This window comes from Bos mutus, chromosome 25 (assembly GCF_027580195.1).
Source record: "Bos mutus isolate GX-2022 chromosome 25, NWIPB_WYAK_1.1, whole genome shotgun sequence".
In the NCBI taxonomy this organism is placed as follows: Eukaryota; Metazoa; Chordata; class Mammalia; order Artiodactyla; family Bovidae; genus Bos; species Bos mutus.
The window spans coordinates 6,525,370-6,545,061 of NC_091641.1; the positions used below are offsets into that span (position 1 = coordinate 6,525,370).

The 19,692-nt window shown below is 57.3% G+C and overlaps 2 protein-coding genes across 3 annotated transcripts; both read right to left on the minus strand.

Annotated features, from left to right (window-relative positions):
- Nucleotides 1-504: 504 nt before the first annotated feature.
- On the minus strand, nt 505-8,103 carry VGF (VGF nerve growth factor inducible). 2 transcript variants are annotated; one of them, XM_070362352.1, is made up of 3 exons: nt 7,709-8,103; nt 2,995-3,214; nt 505-2,480 (listed from the first exon to the last, which is right to left on the minus strand). In XM_070362352.1, exon 3 carries the CDS (start codon nt 2,458-2,460, stop codon nt 601-603), a length of 1,860 nt encoding a protein of 619 aa, XP_070218453.1. In that variant the 5' UTR covers nt 2,461-2,480; nt 2,995-3,214; nt 7,709-8,103; the 3' UTR covers nt 505-600. The 2 variants fall into 2 exon arrangements, with proteins under 2 accessions (XP_070218453.1, XP_070218452.1); XM_070362351.1 differs by having other exon boundaries at nt 7,694-8,103.
- Nucleotides 8,104-8,525: 422 nt separating this feature from the next.
- NAT16 (N-acetyltransferase 16 (putative)) lies at nt 8,526-17,775 on the minus strand. Its single transcript, XM_070362565.1, is given in 11 exon segments — nt 8,526-10,280; nt 10,282-10,421; nt 10,423-10,532; nt 10,535-10,629; nt 10,631-10,668; nt 11,308-11,478; nt 11,480-11,623; nt 12,276-12,331; nt 12,411-12,518; nt 12,606-12,715; nt 16,450-17,775. Coding segments are annotated over 10 exon segments (1,110 nt in total). The 5' UTR covers nt 12,712-12,715; nt 16,450-17,775; the 3' UTR covers nt 8,526-10,138.
- Nucleotides 17,776-19,692: the final 1,917 nt, after the last annotated feature.

Below are 19,692 nucleotides of genomic sequence, written 5' to 3' on the forward strand. Positions count from 1 at the left end.
TTTTGAGCAGGAGGTGGCTGGCGCTTCCCTCACCGCCCCTTGGGAAGGACCACACAGGCCCAAGGGGACGGGTGAATAACCGAGAACAAAGTCCTAATAAAATAGTCACTTTTATTTCTTAGCAAAACTATTTCCTCCGTGAGGGGTATTTACAACAGAGTAGGGAAAGAAGGGGTAAATTCACAGCGATCCAGAGAGGGCAGAGTGGCTCTTGGGAGGCCCAAAGGGCGGGAGACAAGACATTTCACATAGTTAACTGGAAATGCTTTTTCCGGTTTCAGATCGGGACATCCCGAGAGAGGGACTAGGTGGGGACTGGGTCCCGCATGGGGAGTCGGGGGGGTGGGGGGCAGGGACTCGCACAAACTACCCGTCCGCCCATGCTGGCCCCGAGATCCCCGCGAGTGAGTTTGAGGATCTCGGGCTTCCCACCAGCGAAGAAGTCTTGACGGGTCTGTGCGCAGCGCGGGGGCGGGGCGGCCCGCGGGCGGGGGGGGGGGCGGGGCTGAGTGGCGGCCGAGGGCGGGGCCGGGCGCATGCAAACACCAAGGGGTAAAGGAACGACACGGAGGGGGGCGCGGGGGGCGGGGCCGGGGCGTGTCACGGGCGCCGGAGCAGCACGTGCTCGATGTAATTCTCCAGCTCCTCCTGCTCCTGCAGCCGGCGCTCCTCGGCCTCCGCCTCCTCCTGCGCACGCCGCGCCTGGGCCTCCCGGTCGGGATAGTGGCGCGAAGGCGGCAGGGCGTGGTGGTAGTGGCGGCGGCGCGAGGCGGCTGGCGGCTGCAGCGTCCGCGGCCGGATGTAGTTGGGGAAAGGGTGGTAGGGCCCCGGGGAAAACACCTCGTCTTCCTCCCGATCCCACGGCGGAAGCACCTCGTTCCAGTCGGGCAGCTCTTCCCGGGCGGGGGCGGGGGGGGGGGGCGGGGGCTGCGGGGAGCGGGCGTGAGTGGGGGCCGGTGCGGCTCGGGGGGGCGGCACAGGCTCGGGAGGGGCGTTCTTCTTCCGCTTCCGCTTCTCTTCCACCTCCTCGATGATGCTGACCACGTCGTCCGCGGGCAGGTGGAGTTTGGTGGACAGCTCAATGAGGCTATCGATCGTCTGCGGGTCCATCTCTTCGTCGTCGTCCTCGTCCTCCGCCCCGCCCTCCTCTGCCCCCTCGGCCTCTTTGCGTCGGTGGCCGGGCGTCTCCTCCTGGGAGCGCTTGTCTTCGGCTCCGGCTTCGCCTTCCTCCTCCTCGGCGAACAGGAGCGCGTTCTGTCGCGCCCTCTCCGCCTCCTCCGCCTCCGCCTCCGCCTCCGCCGCCTCCTCATCTTCCTCCCCCACCCTCTCCTCCCCGCCGCGTCTCTCTTGCTCCGCCTCCTCCTGCTGCCTCGCGGTCTCTCGCCCGCCCCCCTCCTCCTCTTGCAGCCCCCGACCCCCCAGGCCGCGCTGCCGAGCCCCGCCCTGCAGCAAATACTGGAGCAGCAGGTCAGAGGCGAGGTCGGCCAGCCGCTCTTCCTGCGCCGCCGCCTGCCGGGTGGCCTCCGCCTGCCGCCTCCCGGCTTCTACCTGCGCCAGCCCTTGCTGTAGAAGGCGCTCCCCCGCCTCAGTGCCGCCCAGGAGGGAGGTCTCCGGCCGGCGCGCCTTGGGAAAGGGAGCAGCCAGGCCTTGGTACGCCTTGGACAAGGGTGCCAATGCCTCACCTAGGTGTGTTTTGGGGGAGGACCCTCCTTCTCCGAACTGGTGGGCTTCGGGAAGGGGTCCGCTCTCTGGCACACGCGCCTGGAATTGCGGGGGAGCAGGGGGCGGAAGGGGCGCGCGCTCCGGGACGCGCGCCTGGAACTCTCCCCAGGAAGCGCGCCACACACGCTCCGGCCCGGGGCTCTCCAGGTTGACTCGGGTCAGCGTGTGCGTGCGGGTTTCCGTCTCTGCTGCTGCCGTCTCTTGCTGGCGTTTGGCGCTACTCGGACTGAAATCTCTCAGTTCCTGAAGCAGGGAAGCTAGCGCCTCGAGCTCCTCCGAGGGATCGGGCGCCTCGGCACCATTCTCCTGAGTCTGAGGACGAGGAGGGGCCGCGGGCGCCTGGGTCTCTGGCACTGGGAGACTGTGGGTCTGGCTGCGCACGGTCTCGGTCAGCAGAGATTCTGCTGTTTCTTCCTCTGGCCGCTGCTGGGAGCCGCCGGGCGCCGGGGGCGAGGCCGGGCGGTCGAGTGCCTGCAGCAGCACCGCGGCCAGCGCCCGGGGATCCACGCCCTGGAAAAGCTCTCCCTCGTCCTGCGGCTCTGAATTTCGAGCGGCTCGGACCTCTAGGGCGCTAACATCCTTCGACCCGAGCACTGCGTCCCCAGCTACCGGCTCTTTATGCTCAGAGCTGGGAGGAGGTGGCTGAGCCTCAGGGTGCCCGGGGGGCGCTGCTCCCAACCCCTTGATCAGTAGAAGCAGGCAGAAGAGGACAGTAGCCGGCAACCTGAGCGATTTCATGACCGAAGGACTGCCGGAGACTGTGGGGAAAAAAAATAGAAGGGACCAAAGAAAGAGAGGGTTTCTGTAAGAATTTTTCCGCTCTCTGATTTTATATCCCCTTCCCCCATATTTAATCAGGAAATCCGGGGCTTCCCTTGTCTCCCTGACCTTACCCAGAAAAGGGACGTTTAGGAGCAAAGGAGGACGATGTTGTGCCGATCTCTGGAATCGTGTAAATGGGGAAACGCCTGCAACCCTTGCTCCCCCAGTGCCTCCTCGCCCCCTTCCCTGAGCCATCTCACTGCCAGCGCCCACATACTAAGCAGCAAGGATGCAGGGGGAAAAAAAAATCTGCTCCCTCCCCGCAGGACTCCCCGGATGGTGCGTGGGCGACTTCAGCAGCAAGAGAAAAGCGGCGACTCCCCCATTTACAGGGACCCTTCCCGGGGGCTCCCCGCTGTGTTTTCAACACTCCCATCTGTGGGGAGAGAGAACCCTCCCTTCACGCCCACGACTGCCGAGGGTTTGAGGGACGGACAGCAGAGTATTTACCAGCTGGTGCCACGACGCGGGAGGTGGAGAAGAGGGTCGGGGCGGGGTGGGGACAGGGGAAGATCGGGATGCGTCCGCCTCGGCTCCGAGCGGTGGCTAGGATACGAGCGATGGTCGAGGTCTGGCGTCCAGTGCGCTGGGCTCAGCTGGGTCCGCGCGGCTCCGGGAGACTCGCTCGCTCAAGCTTCAGCACGCTGGACAGCGCCCGCGCCGCCACCGCCTTATAAAGAGGAGCGCGCGGGGTCACGTGGGAATAGCCCCGCCCCATTGACGTCAATGTTCATTCATGGGGAAGCGGGCGGGCGCCTAGAGGCGGGAGGACGCCCAACGATTGGAGGATGCGTGCCTCTCCCGGCCCGCGCCTGCGCGCTGCGGGCCTCGGTTGGAGGGGCGTGCGCTAGCCTAGCACCGGGGAAATGAATGAATGAAGGAATGAATGAATGAAATGCTGAGGCGGGCGGGGCAGGGGGCTATGAATGAATGAAGGAGGGACAAGGAGAAAAGGATGAATGAATGAATGGAAGAATGAATGGAAGGGTGAATGCAGAGCCGCTGCAAGGCAGGAGGGTGGGTTACAGAGCAACCTGCAGCGGCGGGAACCCGGCGAGTGGAATAGGGTGGGGGCACTCTCAGCGTCTGACTGGGCCCCAGTAGGAGATCCATACTGGGAAGGGGGAAGATAAGACTCCAGAACTGAGGAGGGAGCCAGACTCCCCGTCTCCTGACTGCAGGGTCCATGGGAAACACGCCCAAGGACGGCGTGAACCTGAAGAGGAGGGATGGTTCTGCGCGCCTGCGGGCGCTGTCCGCGGACCTGCGGTGCGGGGTGCGTGCCCTGGGCTGGGGCACATGGGTGAATCTTGCGGTTTGAATGATCTGGACGCAAAGTATCCGAGTTGGAACAGACAGGGGAAAGACTGAGGATATGTGTGCCTCTGTGTCGTGTCTGTCCGTGGTCGGTGCGTGTCTGGAGAAAAAGGTGTGTCTGCCCTTCTGTCCAGTTGACTCTGTAGCGTGTGTTGGCGCCCCCGCTGTGCCCTTTTTCAGACCACCTCTCCTCACCACCTTCTTGCTTCTTCCCCTCCCGCTGCTACCCCCCAAAGGACGTTTGGAGGACGAGAGCAGACCTGGTGGGGAGGGGGTTGTGCAGGTGGGGGGGTGGTGACTCAGTTCAATCTCTCTTCGTTGCTTAAAGGGAAGATTTGAACGCGATGCGGGTGGGGGGTGGAGGGTGGGAGTGCAACGTCAGAGATCACCTCTCTCTGCCACCAGACCCCTTGTCCGAATCTCCTGTCAGAGGGGTTGGGGTTGGGGTTGGGGGCTTGGATAGTTAGAGGTTGCGGCGGGCGGGGGACGGTGGGGGGCGATGACGCACAGATTGCGCAAAGAGAATCCATCAGCGAGCCGGGTCCAGTGAAGGGAGACCAGCCGTAGGCGGGGGTGCGGAGCGGGGACGGAAATGAGGAGGGGGCAGGGAAAGGGGAGGAGGCGAGGGGAGCAGCCACTGCAGGAATGAAGGGGAGGGAGGGGAGCTGGAGGGGGCTGCGGTGCAGGCAGAGAGCTGTGCGGGGGTGTGGGCAGGGAGAGCGGGGAGTGGAATGACACATGCCAGACACACAAGAACTGCGGACACAGGGCTGCCCATGGGCACATACAGGGCACCCTCGCCCTAAGACTCTGGAAACCAGGATTGGGGCTGGCTGCCAGGAGCTCAGAGACTCTTTCAGAGCCAGTCCTCACCCCCTTCCTCATCTTCCTAGTATTGACCCTCATCCTCTCCTCTCTCTCTCTCTCTCTCTCACACACACACACACGCACACTCACGTGCTTTCCCTCTATAGCCAGCAGTGGCTTCTCGGGTCCATCACTGGCTCCACTTTCCCAGAAGAAAGCCCATCAGCTCTGCGGGGAAAAAGGTGGGGAGGAGTAGAGATAGAGGAAAGAGAAGAGATGGGGGCAGGAGAGGGAGGCAGGGAGGCAGGCATCTGGAACAGGTAGAAGGATCAGGCTAAAGAAAAAAAAAAAAAGAAAGGAGAACCAAGGTGACTGTGAAGATGCCAAAGAAAGGAGGGAGAGGAGGGGGCAGCAGACCTGAGACTGGGCTTCATCCCCCTCCCCCCAAACTATCTCGGGCCTCCCCCTACCCCTGTGGGTTCCCCTTATTCCTCTTCCTCTTCATCCCACCTCCCCTTTATCCTCCCTGCCTGGTTACTGAGAGCAGTGGAATGGGGAGGGGGGGGTCACGTTACCTTCTTGAGGAGGATGAATCAGAGAGAGATGGCTCAGACATCTGGTGGGGGGAGGGGAAGCCATCCAAGAGAGAAGGAAAGAGGGAGGGAGGCAAGGGGGACAGAGTGAGAGGCTGATGGGGCTAAGAGACCAAGTATGAGATGAAGGAGACAGGCATCTAGAGAAACTGTGTTCTCGCGGGCTTGTGTATGTGCATGTACATATGTATGCATTGTGTTTGTGTGTATAGAGATTAATGAAACAGGGGTGGAAAGAAAGGGAATGGGGAGGCCAATTATGCGTTTAATCAGATAGAGAATGGATAGGCATGGGAGCGTTCCAATTTAAATACATAAATTTTCTCTTTCAATCTGTGGGGCTGTGTTTTTGCCTGTTTCCAGGTGTCTGTGTGTGACTATTAGTGTTTGTGGGTCCTGATTCCTCTGAGTGCCTGTATACCTGTGCCGTTGGGAGTCTGAGTGCATCCACTCTGGGCATCTGCTGGTGTCTGAAAAGCATCAACTGGCTTGGTGCGTCAACAATGTGTGTGTACCCCTGTGTCTGTGCATTTCTCTGGATCCTTCCGTGCTTATTGATATATGTTGTTCTGTGACTTCCACATGCCTTTGATCTGTCCTACCACTCCCCCACATTTACCTTCATCTCTAAATTTCTGTGCAGGAAAGTCTCAGTATCTTAGCCACTCTTCTGCAGCCCCCAAGTTCAAGCTTCCCCCCCCCCTGTCTTTTGCGTGTTCCCTCCTTCCCTCATTCTTCTCTAACCTTTTCTTCCTCCACTCAGCCCAGAAGTCCAGGGGAGCTTCAGTCATTATGGCATGGGGGAGGGGACAATGAGGGAGAAGCCAAGGGCAACAGTGTTGGTGATTCCACCATCTAGAATATGTCTGCATGGGCTCTGAATCTCTGGGTCTGATTGTGCCTCTCTCCATCCCAGTTCCCTGCCTGGGGTCAGTTCATTCACACGCACCCCACCTCGCAAAGATGTGCTGTGCCTTTCACATCCTACTGCCTCTAGGGGCTTCTGGAAAAGAGCTGGACTAGGGACAGGTTCCTGGAATTGGAGAGAGGAGGGAGATGGCAGGAAAGAAGGAGCAATGAGAGAGACAGAGCTGGAAAAGGCAAAGCTGAGACGGGGAGTAGGAGGAGATGCCTGTTTGCTCTGAGATACTTGTACAAATCCATCTCTGTGTCTTTGTTTCTGAATCTCTCATACTCTCCAGGTGGGTGCTAAGAGAAGATGGGGTCCAACCAAGTAGAGATCCAAGCTGAAGGTTTGGAAAACCAAGGAAGAGGGACAGAGCACTGGGTCTTTTCCCTGAGAAGGTTTGGGAAAGAAGAGGGTAGGGGGTTGGGTCCCCCTCCCCACAGTGCAGCTCACTCCCCTCTCTTCTTCCCTTCCCCCCAACCGGTGACTCACCTCTGCAGCCTTTAATGCGTCATCGATGGGGGGGGGGGGACCGGCAGGGAGGGGCACTTTATGAGGGAGGCTGGGGTCTTCACTTTGAATTGAAAGAAGGTGCTTTAGAACCCCCTGGAAATGACCCCATTAGAATGCATCATTGCCTATCCCCTGCCCACCCCAGTTCAGGAGGGTTTGGAGTCCTGGGAAGGGGACTGAAAGAGGGCTAGGGGCTACTGGTGGGTCTGGGAAAGATGAATAATAGGAAGGGGGTCCTCACCCTGATTTTTAATCCCAGGGTCCTATTACCTCATACCCCCACCCACTCCTGGGTGGGGGAGGGGAGACCCAGCAAGCCGGAGGAGGGCAAAGCCGCAGAGATGAGTCACCAAGACAGGAAAAGAGAGAGAGGAAAAGAGACAGAGATGAGGAGAGACACAAAGAGAGACAGCTACTGGAAAGACTGAGAAAGGAAGACACACACACACACCATCACACCATCACATCATCACACCATGAAGATGGTATCCACAAACTAACAAGAGAAAGGAGACTGTGTGTTTCCATAATCCTGAGCCAGACTTCTCCAACATCCACTTGCCACACACACCACTATCATTCACAGTTACACTGATATCCTGAGACACACCCTCTTACACAAACACAATGTCACACCTAGTCTAGCAGAGTCACCCAGACACATGTTGAAGATGTAACCAAGACAGTGGAATGGAGGTTCAGGTTGAGAGCCCTCGATGTCTTTTACACGGGATGATGGGAGGGGGTAAAAGCGCTAAAGGGATATAACTTCAAAAATCCAAGGCTCACAGGCTATGCCTTGCACACGCAACAATACAGAGTCCCCCACCTCCCCATGCCCACATACATGGTAACCTATCAAGAATCCTCCTTATCAAGAAGCCACTTGAAGTGCCTGGTTGTTGGGTACGCCAGGCGCGTAGCCCCGAATACATCCCACCCAGACACCCCCTGACTCGTACACACATGTACAGAAACACAGACACACAAAGACGCCCATGGACACACTCACACGGACGGAAACCACCTTGCGCTGCCTCGCCCGCGTCCGCGCAGGTCCTGGCGCCCCCGCGTGGTACTTTTCGGGATCGCAGTCCCCGCCGCTCCGGAGCTCGGCTCCCGCGGGGCGGCGCCCAGGCTCCCTCCACCTCTTGCCCCTCCGGTGCGGTGCCCACCCAGGAACGGGGAGAAGGGGAGCACTGGCCACGAGAGAGCCGACAGCTGGGAGTTAGACCCCTGAGTTGTGGGGACGAGGCAGGCTGGTTCCGGATGCCACGGGGAACTTGCGAGAAGAGCAAGAATTTGAAACAGCAGTGGACCACCCCTCCACCGCCCCACGCCGGCCAACACGCACACACCCGCCCCCGGTCCAGGGGAAAGCGAGGCCCGGGGCCGGTCCAGGCGCCGCGCCGCTGCCCGCCTCGGTTCTGAGCAATCACTTCTTTCTGCCGCTTGGTTGGGGTGGGGGTGGGGGCGCGCCACGGCCAGCAGCCCTCCCCAGCTCCCCTCCAGGAAGTCATTAGCCCCGTTGCCACAGGGCTTAGAGATCCTCTCTAATACAGGCTGCTGGGGAAGTGGGGGAGGACAATGCATCTCAGCCCTCCTCACTGACAAGAAGTGAAACAGACACAGAAGGTGGGCTAAGGGGCCCGTTTTATTGCAACACAGCCATGGTTGAAGTGGCAAGGAGGCTCGGCAGCTCGACCAGGCACAGGAAGCCGAAACGGGGGAAAGTGGGGAACAGAGGCTGTCCCCTTGGTCCACCCCCGTGCACCCCCTGTCGCCCTCCTCTGTCCACGCCTTTGATTCCATCCCCCCGACTCCCCCACCCCGCCGTGCCGGCTCTCAATGACTCCCTTTGGACAATGACTGTCCATTGTCCAACAGGAAGCTCCAGCTACAGTGAGGTTCTGACATGTGCTCTGGTCTGGGGACACCTGGTTTCTAGTCCCTGCCAGGCTCCCAGCTATTGTGAGCCACTTGGAAGTCACTCGGGTCTTTCGGAGCCTCCGTGTCCTCCCTCTGCGGGAGACGTCAGAATCCCGTGTTGGAGACAGCGCTGTGCAAGTGCAGCTGTTACTACTTGCATTTAAATAGAAGACTGTCAAAGTCCACAGAAAGCGTAAAGAGGATGGGAGGGGTGTCCAGAAATATCTGGAGGTGGGGGTTTCAGTTGTGCTAAAAGGCAGCCCCGCTAGAAGGACGAGATAGCCTCGCACCAGGCTCTGGGACCTGCCCTCCGCTATACCAGACCTCCCCACCCGGAACTCTCTGATTCACAGGCCTGGTTCAGGCTCCCGGTTGGTGGCATAGGGAAGGGAGCCAGCAAAATCCTGCAAAGCTGGGGGAAACCCCAGTCAGGGGAGGCAGCCTCAAAAAGGTGCATCGCCAGAGCATAAGCAGGGGCCAGATGGAGGTGGAGCATTATAAATTTATTTCCTTTACAGAGTCTTTCTCCATATTACACACAGAGGGTGAGGAAGGGTTCATGGGGAACGGCAATGAGAAATGGAGAACTAAGAGAGGTCCAGGCACAGGAGGCTAAGACTAGGCGAGGCAGGAGCGCGAGGCAAGCTCTGAGGGCCTGAGAAAGATGGGGAGGAAGAAAACAGTATGAATTGAGCTGTCGGCTGGGCGCGGGGGCGTCGCGCGTACTTCTGACAGCTTCCTTCCACGAGGGGGCAGAAGGGAGAAGCCGGAAAGGGCAAAGTACATTCCTAGGCCGGGGCACCGACTGGGAAAGGCTCTGAAGCTGTGAAGGAACTCATTCTTTGGCCGGGAAAGGGGATGGGTGGACAATAGCAGTAAGTGGCTCCCCCAAACTCGGCGGTTCAGATCAGGGTGTGGGCAACTGCGTTTGGGGGCGCTAGAGTCCAGATGGCAGAGAGGTAAGGGGGATAGGGAAGGGAGGAGCAGACCGCGGCTAAGTGTAGGCGTCAGAGCAAGGAAGAATTGATGCTTTGAACTGTGGTGTCGGAGAAGACTCTTGAGAGTCCCTTGGACTGCAAGGAGATCCAACCAGTCCATTCTAAAGGAGATCAGTCCTGGGTGTTCATTGGAAGGACTGATGCTGAAGCTGAAGCTCCAATACTTTGGCCACCTGATGCACAGGGGCGACTCATTGGAAAAGACCCTGATTCTGGGAAGATTGAAGGTAGGAGGAGAAGGGGACGACAGAGGACGTGATGGTTGGATGGCAAAACCGACTCAATGGATGGACATGAATATGAGCAAGCTTGGGGAGATGGTGATGGACAGGGAAGCCTGGCGAGCTGCAGTCCATGGGGTCGCAAAGAGTCAGACATGACAGCGACTGAACAACAGACTGAGGACCAAGAGCAGGGGTAAGGGGCGGGACTTGAAGCAGTAGGGCCAGGGCTTGGTGGGGGCGGGGATCCGCGGAAGGAGGTGGGTCTAAAGTGCATCTTCTCTCCTCTCCAACTCGACTGGAGAGGCCTTAGTTGTCGGCCTCCAGCAAGTACTGTTCAGTATAGCCCTTGACCAGTGCAAGCCCCCAGTCAGCCTGGTGGAAGTCAGCCACCAGTTGTGACCACAACTGGGGCGCAGGGAAGAGTTGGCACACGACGTTGAGACTGAAATGGGCTCTGGAGCTGCAGATGCTACAGAAGCTGGCTCTGCCTCTGCGCACCGTCGCTGCTGAAGGCATCGATGCGGAGGTAGCGCCACGTGCTGTCGCCGCGGTGCGGGATGTGGAAAGGGCGCATGCACAGCGTGAGCACCGCGCGGTTGCGCGCGGCTGTCCATGCGCCACTTCAGGCCTTTGGCCGCCAGGAGGCGCAGGTTACTCTCACTCGGCCAGTAGGGCGGCCACTCCTGGGATGGTTTCTCCTGTCACGCTGCAAGGAGGGCGACAGCAGAAGGCGTGCCAGGTCGCTGCCAGCCTTCCACACGGCCTCCCCAGGCAGCTGCGAGAAGACGCCGGAGGCCTAGCAGCGCCTACGAGTTGAATTGGACCAAAAGGATGCCCTGCGTGGGGCACGAGCAAGCACGGCTCTGGGCGGTGGGAGAGCTGAGAGCCTGGCGCCTCTTGGCATCTTCACTTCCACAGTCACACGCATGGGCTCCCATCTGCGTCCCTGGGGAGGGCCGACGGTGCGAAACTGGGTGGAGTAAGGTATGTGAGAGCATGGAGGAACCAGGGGCAAGGCCTCCGAATACCTGGATCCCAGAGAAGAGCGGGGATCGACGTGGAGTAGTCAGGGAACTGGGGATGTGGGCGTCAACAGTGGAAGCAGGGGAAGCTGATCGCGGTAGGCCCCTGATCACGGTAGGATGGGGGAGGCGGACGTAAAGGACAAAGGCTCAGATTAGGATGTTTTGGTTCCTGGACTGAGGCGGGATCCATGTAGGGGAGGCAGGGTCACGAAGCCTGGACGCCTGGTCTCCAGCCTTCCAGAGTAAGGATCCAGGGCTTAAAGATTGGAAGTGGAAGCTGTTTGATTTTCCCTGGACAACAAGGTCTGGGTAAGGACTGGGATTCCCAGGGCAGGGCTCATGGGCGCCTCCACCGGGCAGAGCGGGCAGTGAAAGAAAGGCGGTGACTGACTGCAGGAAAGGGGGGACAAAGCCCGGAGGCCCCTTGAGGAGAGGCCCAGCCCTCCGAGCTCCTTTGTTCTGCTTGGTAATTAGGCGGAATTTCTTCAGCTCCTGGGGCCCTAGCTGATCGTCCCTGGTGAGTTGTGCCACTTTGATCCCCCAGGTGCTGTCTCTTACCAGCTGCGAACAGAAGGGCTCTAGCAGCCGGGCCACCCTCTTGCAGCGCTCCGGGGACGCCACTGCGCAGTCCCTCCGCCAGCGGCGTCTCCCCAGCGTCGATCCGGTGTACCGACTCCCTCTCGATCTGCGACCGAGGCCATTGTGTGTGTGGGGGTTTGCTCTCCGACGGGGCTCTCCGTTCAAAGGACTCGCCTCTTCTCACACACTGAGCACTCCGTTGTCATTCCCCCGGGGCGCCAGGCCAGACCCGTGACCTGCCCAAGGAGCTCTCCTCAGCACCCGGGTCTCGGATTCGAAAGCCTGCAGAAAGATCATTCCCGGGCGTCTCTTCCACCGCTTGAGATGCTCCAGACCCAGGGCGCGTCAGGTCCCTGCCCGTTCGCCACGCCCCCTCGCATTGGCTCCACCCCAGGCGCTTGCCACGCCCCACTGCCTCTTAGCCCCGCCCCCAGCCATCTCTGAGCCCACCCTGTATCCAAGCAGGCTCTGTTGCTGGGAGAGTTAAGTCTACTCAGGGGTCTGGACCCCATTCTAGCTGCTCCCATCCCCAGACTCCTCCTTCTTGACTGCTCCCCTCTTTCTGTGTTCTTACCCCCAGAAACTCCTCAAAAGAATCCTAAAATACTGAAGCTGTCATCCTTCTCTTGGGTTCCTCCGCCATTTCAAGCTCTACACACCCCTCACCCACCCTCACTGACCAGGCCCCTGGAGTCACACGCCCTACTCTTTGGTTCCAAAAGCCGATTCTATTTCCTCAGCAACCGGACCAGGGCTGAGGAGAGGCTCCATTCGTCCTCTCCCAAAGACCCATGCACCCAAATCCCTTTTCACCTGCCTCCCGAACCCTCGGCTCTCACCTGTTCCTCTGTTGCACTTGGCCGGCACTGCTCTGTGGTCGGGATCCTAGAGCCAGCTGTGGAAGCGGCTGGGAAGGTAGTCAAGGTCACGGTCGATGCTCTCCCCGCCGCCCCACCCCCAACACACACACACACCCAAGACGGCCAACACCTCTTCAAATTCCCTTTCTGTGGCCACTATGAAGTCCAAAGGGCCGGCCTCGGCCTCAGGCCCCGATCCAGAACTGGGCTTGGACCCAGGGACTTGCCCTTGGCCTCAGGTCCTGACTCGGTCCCAAGCCCTGGGAGCTTGAACTCAGTCTCAAGCCCTGATCTGGGATTGAACTCGACCCTGGCCTCCTGGGATCTCTGAGCATACCTCTGCATCTGGCTCCATGTCTTTTTTGGGCTTAGAAACCTCTGAGGTGGCTCCATCACTGCTGGCTTCCAGCTTCATGATCCTGAAGAAAAGAGAAAACCCAGCGCGGGGGTCAGAGCACCCCATTTCCACAGCAGGCCCCCTCCACGCAATCCACACAAGCCCTTCCTACTTAAAAACCCCTTCTCTTCTCACAGACCCTGGGAATAGAGGGCTGGCAGCTCCCCTCCCACCACCAGCTACTAGAACTCCCAATCTTGTGCTGTTCCACCCTCTGGGATGCTCTTCACACACTCATTACCCCTTGAATTCCTTCATCCCTGATCACCCTGGTCACCCCCAGAACTGAGATTAAGAACAGAAGGCCCCTGGGGGGATAATAGAGGGACCCCACCCCCTTCAAGGGCTGCACCAACTCTCTGCAGAACGACAGGTGAAGAAATTCCCATCACCTCCACTCCCCCCAGGAGGGTTCCCAGAGCCCTCTTTCCCAGCTGTCAGAAAGAGGGGAAGGAGAGGGTTCAACTGCCCGGACTCCTACTACTGCTCATCCCAGAACAAAGAGTGGGGGTGTAGACATCAGATCTCTCCATATCGCTGCCCCAGTGCCCTCCACCCCACATATTCAAACATAAACTAAGGAGTGGACAGATGGACAGTTCTATTAGAAAATGTCAAGCCGTTCCTCTCAGGGTAATCAAAACCGCCCTTTCCTTTTTGAGTCTGTTCCCTCCTTTTCCAGAGGGAAACTTGGCTTCATTCCAGGGCTAGGTGATTATTTTGAAAAAAGCTCTGTTGGAGCTTCAGCAAACATATATCCGCCAAGATTACCTACGCCCTCTCCCCACTGACTTCACCTGTAGAGATGCAGTCCCTTCCCTTCTCTCTCTCTTCTTTTTTGGAAATTTCTTCCTGTAATCCTTGCTTCATGTCCCACTCAGGCTGCCCCTGCTCTTCCCATTCCTCCAAGTCTCCTTTTTGGGTCAGTACCCTGTGTATCTGCTACCCCTTTGGCATCCAGTTCTTTTCCCCTGCTGCTCAGAGACAGGGCCAAAGAGAAAGCTCCCTGACCAAGCCCAGATGACTCCTCATTTCTAGACCTCTCTTCTCCAGATCAACAAAATAAACCAATCAAATCCCCTCCTCTCTCTTTCAGCCAGGTAGAATTGTTCCCTTGTGTAACCTACATAAGCCTCAGTAACCAACATCCCAGGGGACACACATGCCAGCTATTTTGTGGGCGGCAATATTAATTTGAGGTTGAGAGAATGAATACAAGGATGATAAGGAAAATGCTGCCCCCTTTCCTGGAACCTGGCCCAGGGGGTGCTTGAACTACATCTCCCATAGTGCCCTGGAGCACAGGGCTGCCTCAGCCTTATAGAACATGACATGGGTTTGAGAGATGGGACCAGCAAGGGCAGCAAGGGGTGGCTTAAGGATGATTTCCTGGTGGCTCAGCTGGTAAAGAATCCGCCTGCAATTCAGGAGACCTGGGTTCGATCCTTGGGTTGGGAAGGTCTCCTGCAGAAGGGAACGGCTACCCACTCCAGGTATTCTGGCCTGGAGAATTCCCTGGACTGTATAGTCCATGGGGTCACAAAGAATTGGATAGGACTGAGCGACTTTCACTTTCAGTTTAGTTTCCATATCGCAAACATGGCTTATGTAAACACAATGTCCTTCCTATACCAGCAAGTTTCAAACAAGGGCTCCATCTCCTTTTTTTTTTTTTTTTTCAGTCTAATGTTGATTCTCAAGGCTCTGCCACATAAGCTGGGGTGAGGTCAGGTAGTTCAGGCCAGTATCATAAGAGGGGGAGGGGAAGCACAGGCTCAGAGGATCTTAGGCTCTTAGGGCCATCAGGGACCATCTGGCTCCATCCTTTCATGGAGATAAAATCAATCAAGGCCCAAGATGGTTAAGATCTTGCCTAAGGTGACTCAGCTTGGGCAAAGCCAGGCAAAAAGTTCCATTTTCCTGACTCTGAGGCCAGTGGGGAGATCTCTGACCCCAGCCTGAAGAATAAGAATAGGAATGACTGGGTCCTTGGCAGGAGTCAAAGGTTCCAAGTGCTAAGGGCTAAGCTGACTCAGAACCAGAGATGAACTTGCGAGAGGAACCCCCACTGCCATCTCTCCACTGTCAGCAATTTCTATGCCAAAAATGAGCTCAATCAGACTCCTCGTGCCAGGCTCTAGGAATGACGGTCCCAGAGATAAGTAGGTTAGCTTGAGGCTCCCATTTGGATTTCCAGACAACCTCACTAGCAGTTCCTGAATCCCTGGAAGATACAAGCTGGCAGTTCAGGGATAACTCCAACAATTCTCCACTGCTGCCCAAAGCGGGCAGAATGTGAGCAACCTGAAGACTGCCACACATGCAACTAGATGTTGGTTTCCCTCTCTCTTTCAAGATGGGGAGACTAGTTCCAAAGAGTGTGTCTACATCTCAGATATGGATAGGTATAAGGGGAGGGGATTCCCAGAGCCACAGGAAAGAAGAGGGAGCTTGCCAATTCACCCTGTGTCTTTTCTTCCCCGGCACTCTCTACTCCTATTCCCTTTGCAGGAGATGGAAAGGTTCCAAGGTCTGTAAGCCCTGGGGGAGGTGGGTGCTGGGATCAAAGTACGTTAGGGGTTCCAGGCCAAGCCAAAACAACCAGCTGGCCCCCACAACTCTTGTTACACACTCTGATCCATTCCCACCCTCCAACCTGGCTCCTTGAGTTATAACTTCCATTAGGTGTGGAGGCAGAGGCGGAGGCAGCCCTATGCCCCAGGGCACTATGGGAGATGTAGTCCAAGCACCCCCTATGGGCCAGGTTCCAGGAAAGGGGGAAGCATTTTCCTTATCATCCTTGTATCCATTCTCTCAGTCTCATAAATATGACTGATCCACTCTGGTGAGAGGGTAAGTGTAGTCATCCCTGGGCATGCCGGGAGCCCAACTCTCCCCTCCTCCCTCACCCCACACACCTGAAATATTAATGCCCCTGAGGTCGCAGCTTCTCTGAGCTGGAAGACAAACGGAGAGAGGAAAGGCAGGGACAAAGAGACGGCGGCTATACGAAGCACCCAAAGAGAGAGACAATGATCAGAATTGAGGCAGAAAGGAGACAAAGGCCATCAAGAGAGGATCTGGAGGGCATGGATAATAACAGACATGACACCTGGTGATTCAGAGCCCAGTAGATGCCAAAAAACCCCACAAAACTTCCTAGCTTGCACCCCGTCCCCAAGGAGGCCAGAAATAGAAAGCAGAGTGACACACCCACCCCCTTCTCCCAGCGGGTGTGTGGTGGGGAAAGGGGTCAAGGAGGGAGAGGAGAAAACCAGGGAAGAGGCTCAAAGAGAACGGACTTGACAGAAGAGGCAGGGGAGACAAGGTGAAGTGGGGCAGAGGCAGGGGATGAGGAAGACCGTGGAGCTGGGGAGACGGGGGTGCCCGGGGGCCCCAGAGGGCCAGAATCATGGAGAGGGGGTGCTGGAGGGTCGTCCCGGTCTGTTGGGGAAGCAGGAGGCAGGGAGATCCCAAAGGAAGCTGTCTACTTGGCAAGGGTCTCCCCGGACACTGCCAGACTCTGGGGAACGGTGGGAGCCAAATGATGATGGGGTGAAGGAGGGAAGGCGCCTCTCAACATCTGAACAAAGTCGGGTCTCAAGTTACTATCATCCCCGGGACTTGCAGGGGTTGGGCAGTAGGGGGCGCGGCGGCTTGCTTCTCCTGGGGGCGGGGCGTGGCCTTCCGCTGTCCCCATCCCGCGGGGAGGAGCACTCCAGCCTCCCGCCCCCAGGCCCCGCTGCATCCCCCTACCTCTCCCGAGCCAGGGCCAGGGCCGGGATGCTGAGAAGCCGATCGAGGCCGACAGCGCAGAGAGGGGTCACCTCGGAGCTCCGAGGGTCAAATTCCGATGAGGCGCGGGGACCCGGCCGCGCCGTCCGGTCCCGACTCGGAGTTCTGATAGAAGGCGGGGTCAGCACCGCCGCTCAGACCCGCTCGCGGGCTCGGGCTCCTAGTGCTTCGGGATTCGGGAGGTGCGCGTGGCTCCCGCCGCTACGCTCCGGCTCGGCTCCGGCGGCGGCGCTCGGAGGGGCGGAGACCCCAGCGATGCGAAGGAAACCTGGCGCGGATCTGGAGCGGACTGTGCTGTGGCCGGGGGCTGGCTGGGACGCGGGGCAGGAGATGGGGTGGCGGGGCGCGGGGGAAAGCGGAGCTGCCGTGGGCGGTGAGGTGGGCGCAGCTGGGTGGCCTCTAGCGTTGCAGATGAGACCCCTCCCCTTGTCCCCGGTGGGGAGCGGGACTGAGGGTGGGGAGGTGTCTTGAGTTTTGGTGGAATGGAGTGACAGAGTTATCGCATCGTGCCCGCAGCGTCTTTTAAGTTCGGTCCCGGGAGTTCGCCCCGTCGCTCAGTTCCCCTTCTCCAGGGCCCCTAGCAAAGTCAGCCAGGCTCTCCGATCTCCGGCCGCCAGATTAGTAAGAGCAGCTGGAAAGGGGACACGGAGCCGAACACCCTGCCCCGGTCGGAGAAACTGATAGGGGAAACGGGAAACCCAAGACGGTTGGGAAGGGAGGAGACCCCAAGAGGCAGAAGCGGGACGCTGAAAGGAGCAGAGCGAGGCCTACTCTGGGCCAGATGACTCCCGCGCCCCGGGGTCGCTGAGCAGACTCGCTCAGCTCCGCTCAGCCGCGGGCATCTCACCCGCCGTCAGGCCGCAAGGCCCCCGCGGGGCAGCACGAGTGCACGGGGCCATACACCTGTGAACTTCCAGGGACACCTGTGGGCATCCGAGTACACGAACACAGACCTCTGTGCACACGCCGGGCTCCTGTGCTGACCCCGGTGGGTGGAAGGAAGGGCCCAGCGCGCCGACCGGAACTGGAGGGACTGCAGGGCCGCCTCTGACTCTAACAAGCTAGTGGCCCAGACTCTTAACTCCTGGTGGGGGCTCCCCACCCCCATGAAGTGAGGTGAAACACCTGCAGTTATACCTGCAAGGAGCCGGGAAAGTGATGGATGTGAATGTCCTTTAAAACCCGCAAAGTGCTACTGAGGCTGGGACACCCTCCCTGTCCCCCTCTCACCTCCTGCCCAGCTCCCATGCTCCCTCTTCCCACCAAAGCTGACCTCTCACCTACCTCTTTCTAGTTTTATGCTTTCCAAGGTGTTTGCTCCACAACCTGATAATCGGATCCCATTGGCTGAGCTAATGTGACACGATGGAGGATTTGAAGTTCCCGGACTCCCGCAAGCAAAGCCACCCCAAGAGTTAAAGGGATCAGAGCCATCTCTTCAGTTCAAAGCCAAGCAGGCCAATAGGTAAGTTCCCCCATTTCTGATTTTTGAAACTGCTAATACACTATGCATCTCATAAAGCTGCGGTTATGGTGGAATATGTTCATTCGTGGGAAAAGACCTCAAAAAGCTAAAAGACGAGGAAAAAGTCACCAGTGGCCGAAAGGAGAGGCAATTGTACTCTCATTCCTCGCCTTTCTCCCGAAGCCTCCCCTCTGTGATCAGAAATGATTGGATTGGTCCAACTTTCACCCACCTCCAGTTCTGTCAACCAATCAGAATGGAAAGTTTCCCAAAGTTCCAGTTCTCTCCTGTCCAGTCTATAGGTGGTGCTGCATTCTTCTATAAAAGGCTCAAATATGGTTGCATTATTGGAATTTTCTCAGATTTGAATGCTCAAGATTTAAATCCAATCAGTTGTTAGGGGCTGCAATAGTGATATTCTTGTTCTTCCTTTTTTTTTCTTCTTTTTTCCCTAACTGGAATATGCCTATAAAAGGAAACTTGTTCTCTTTTACTATGATTACTCTCAGAGATAGTTTGTGATGGAAAGACCGGATAAATGCTTGAATTTCCCTCATTATTTATTAACTTTTAAAATAATGTGATAGTTCCCCGGCATCCTTCAATGGTGATCAATTATTAACTTTTAGGACCATTATGAACTCATGGATTTTAAACAAGCTTAATGTAATGCATTAGGACTTCCCAGGTGGCTTAATGGTAAAGAATCCACCTGCCCATGCAGGAGATACGGGTTTGATCCCTGGCTCGGAAAGCTCCCCTGGAGTAGGAAATGGCAAACCCACTCCAGTATTCTTGCCTGGGAAATCCCAAGGACAGAGGAACCTGGTGGGCTACAGTCCATGGGGTTGCAAAGAGTCAGACATGACTTAGTGACTAAAACACAAAATATTGTGATGCAACCCAACGCAGTTATTGTTCTTCTTAACGCTGAAGCTACCCAATTCTTTTGATAAATTGATATTTTAAAGCGACATAGAAGACAGTGCTAGGTCTTCAGGAAGTGCAGTGTGGATGCAGAGGGGAAGGTGTCCTGGACCAGCTTGGCAGATTGGCAGGTAAAACGATATATCCTGGAAGTGAGACCCAAACTGAAACTCAAAAATTCCTCACCAGATAACAAAGGGCAGGGTCCCTCCTGTGGGTGGGGAAACCTGAGCTAAGCCCAGAGCTAAGAAACAGCCTGCTTTGCAAGAACAAGCAATGCTGGGTTACTCCCATCCTGTAGACTGGGACTGGCCAGTCAGCCAAGGGCTTTAAGCAGGAAAGTGAGATTTGCCTTGTGAGTAGAGGTCTCCCTCTGGTGGCTACACGCAGAATGGCAGGGAAGGAAGACGTCCTGCCAAGAGGCTGTGCTTACAAGGCAAAGGGATCAAACCAGTCAATCCTAAAGGAAATCAACCCTGAATATTCATTGAAAGGAATACTGCTGAAGCTGAAGCTCCAATACTTTAGCCACCTGATGCAAAGAGCCAACTCATTGGAAAAGACGCTGATGCTGGGAGAGACTGAAGGCAAAAGGAGAAGGGGGCAGCAGAGGATGAGATAGATGGTTAGATAGCATCACAGGCTCAATGGACATGAATTTGAGTAAACTCTGGGAGACAGTGGAGGACAGAGGAGCTTGGCATCCTCCATGTAGGACATGGAGGATATGGACTGGCATGCTGTAGTCCACAGGGTTGCAAAGAGGCGGACGTGACTTAGTGACAGTACAACAACAATAAGGCTTAGATTCA

Excerpts from the sequence above, each read along its gene's own strand:
- VGF (XM_070362352.1), bottom strand. The coding sequence starts at position 2,460 with ATGAAATCGCTCAGGTTGCCGGCTACTGTCCTCTTCTGCCTGCTTCTA.